The sequence below is a fragment of the Monoraphidium neglectum genome (assembly GCF_000611645.1).
Source record: "Monoraphidium neglectum strain SAG 48.87 unplaced genomic scaffold scaffold01371, whole genome shotgun sequence".
NCBI classification, from domain to species: Eukaryota; Viridiplantae; Chlorophyta; class Chlorophyceae; order Sphaeropleales; family Selenastraceae; genus Monoraphidium; species Monoraphidium neglectum.
Window position 1 is genome coordinate 474 of NW_014012257.1, and position 2,745 is coordinate 3,218.

Below are 2,745 nucleotides of genomic sequence, written 5' to 3' on the forward strand. Positions count from 1 at the left end.
CCAGGGTGATCTTGCCAGCCTATCGCACTATGTAGCCTGACATGCAGTGTAAATGCTGTGTAGGATCCAGGTGATCACAGAGTGTGTGTTGCAGGAAGCAGATCTGCGTTTGTTTGCACCGCAGGCGCTGTGCATACTGTACAGTCACCGGTCAGCGTGCGACGGTCAGGGCAAGCGCCCAGCGCGGTACCAGCATAGCTTGTACCTTCACTTGACCAAACTCATGAAAGGATTTTTGATTGATCTAATGTGAATACACAGGCGGAGAAGCAAGCCGGCAGCTCGCAGCCACTGCGAGACCGCTGCCGCGAGATGGGGAGTGCCTGGTGACCCCCGCATACCTGATTGCTATCATGCCCAGTCCATACTTAACATGTCTCTGCAGATGACCAATGCTATTGCGATGGTTTTACGCCCAACTCGTCTTGCATTTGTTCCATCGCTCTGACTTGGCGCGGGGTCAGCTTTATATAGCGCTGCAAAATGGAGTACGAGATAGCTTTAGGAAACCTCGGGACATCGGCTCTCGTTTTAGCAAGCACGCTAGGCAGCTGCGCCCTGCCTGCTGCAGATGCTGCCGCGGCCCTCGCATATGCCATCGCCGTCGCAGGCTCCTGGCTCCGTGCGCACCCCGCGGCCGCCGCCGCGCTGCTGCTCGCAGCGATCGCCCTCGTCATCTACAGCCCGCCCGCCCCCCTCCTGCGCGCGGCGCAGCGCGCCACCGGCGTCACGTTCGACTTTGCGCCGCAACCGCCGCGCCGACGCCGCCAATCGCCGCACAGGAGCGGTGCCGCCGCCGCTGCCGCGGCCGCGCCGCCGCGGCGCCGAAAGTTCTTGGCACTCACGATTGACGACGGCCCCAGCTCGGAGGTCACCCCCCAGATAATGCAGCAGCTCGAGAAGCACGGCGCGCACGCGACCCACTTCATCGTCGGCGCCCACGTTGATGCCGTGGACGCGGCGGGCGCCGCGCGGGGCCGCCCCGGCGCGGGGCGGGCGGCGCTGAGGCGGATGCTGCTGGCCGGCCACGAGTTGGGCAACCATACATGGTGGGCTGGGGGCAGGAGCGGGCGTCTTGTTTTGCGGCCGCGGCCGTGGGGGTTCGGGGTTCGGCTTGGCCTTTGTGCACCCATGTGCGGCCGCACATCGTCGGCCGCGTTGTTCTCAGGACTCACATTGGTCGATCCCTGAAATCTGTCCGTTGGGGGTTTGTCATGACGGAGGTGCCCCTGCCGCCGCACCCAATTCTGTTGCACAGGCCCACCCCTTGAAGAGTCAGGTGTGCGTTTTGCACTATTCGTTGCAGCACAGCCACATGCTCACTTTTCTTGCCGCCCCCGTCCCCACCCCTTCGACTTCTCAGGTACGACCGCCCCACAATCAAGCTGGCCCCAGACCAGCTCAAAAAGGAGATCTCACAGGTCGCCGCTCTCATCCGCGCCGCCGAGGCCGACGCCGCCGCCACTGCCGCGAGCGCCCATGGCGCCGACGCCGCAGCCCCCAAGGCTGCCGCCGCCGCGGCGGCGCCGCAACTGCGATGGTTCCGGCCCGGCTGCGGCTGGTTCGACGCCGCCGTCCTCGCGGAAGCCGAACAGGCGGGCTGCACCACTGTCCTGGGGACGGTCTTCCCCTATGACACGCACTCCAAGGTCCCCGTCATCAACGCGCTGTACTGCTGGCTCAAGGCGTACTGCGGGGCCATCATCGTGCTGCACGACGGCAACACGTGGGTTGCCGTGGCACACGGCTCCCGCGCCGGCCGCTCGCACGTCGCCTGAATTTCAGTGTCTACCTGTATACTTTTGTTTCACGCGTCAGCAGCCAAGTTGAATCTGAGTCTCAAAGTTGCGACGCAACGCAGCACTTGCATGCACACGCACCCGGCGCTCATTATCAGCTCAACCGCACCCCAGGACAGACGCCCCCTGCCCTTCTCCGCCCACGCGCGCGTGCACAACGCACAGGCGCCCGCACACGCCCCGGACGCTCGCGCTGCTGCTGCCGCTGCTGGCCTGGTCGGGGTATGAGGTGCTCACGCTCTCAGAGGCGGCTGCGGCCGCAGGCATCTCCGGCGGCGGCGGCGGGCCTGCAAGCGGCTCGCACGCGAGCAGCAGCACAGGCGGCGGCGGCGGCGGTGGGGATGCGCGGGCTGGCGGCTGTGTGGCGGGCGGCGGCGACGGCGGCGCTGCTGCGGCGGTAGTGCAGGAGACAGGACAGCTGCGGGGTTCGAAGGGCGCCGCACTGGCTGCAGGGCAATCGGCGGCGGCGCTGGGGGCGGCGGCGGGGCTGTCTGAGGGCGGGGCTGCCGCCCGCGCAGCCGATGCTGCCTGGGACCAGGTGGGGCCGCTGCAAACGCTGCCCACACAACGGTTGCGGGCTCCACACGCGATTTGAGCCCCTCCCACCCAAAGGTGACGGTTTTCTGGGCGGCTCCTGCTCTCGCTGCTTTTCAGCGCCGCATCGGGTCTCTCCATCGCAATGCATGCGCTCGACACGCCTTGGACCATATCAGAGGGGCGACCACTGTCCCCTCAACACCCAATTCTTCTCGGCACTCAGGTGTCACAGGAGCCCGCCCAGCACCTGTCAACGAGCACAATTGAATTCGAGGGCACCAGCAAAGGCAGCCGGACGCCGCGCGCCGATACGCAGGCAGCCGCCCCCGCCTCCGCCGAGGTCCGCCTCGCTGCGCCCTGCCCCGCCGCGCCGCACATGGCCCTTCGGCGCGCGCCGCCCCCTCTACCC

At 66.8% G+C, this 2,745-nt stretch overlaps 1 protein-coding gene across 1 annotated transcript; it reads left to right on the forward strand.

Annotated features, from left to right (window-relative positions):
* Positions 1-885: 885 nt before the first annotated feature.
* On the forward strand, positions 886-1,778 carry MNEG_7641 (hypothetical protein; the record flags this gene model as incomplete). The annotated part of the gene is made up of 2 exons (XM_014043885.1): positions 886-1,049; positions 1,364-1,778. 2 exons carry the CDS (start codon positions 886-888, stop codon positions 1,776-1,778), a joined length of 579 nt encoding a protein of 192 aa, XP_013899339.1.
* Positions 1,779-2,745: the final 967 nt, after the last annotated feature.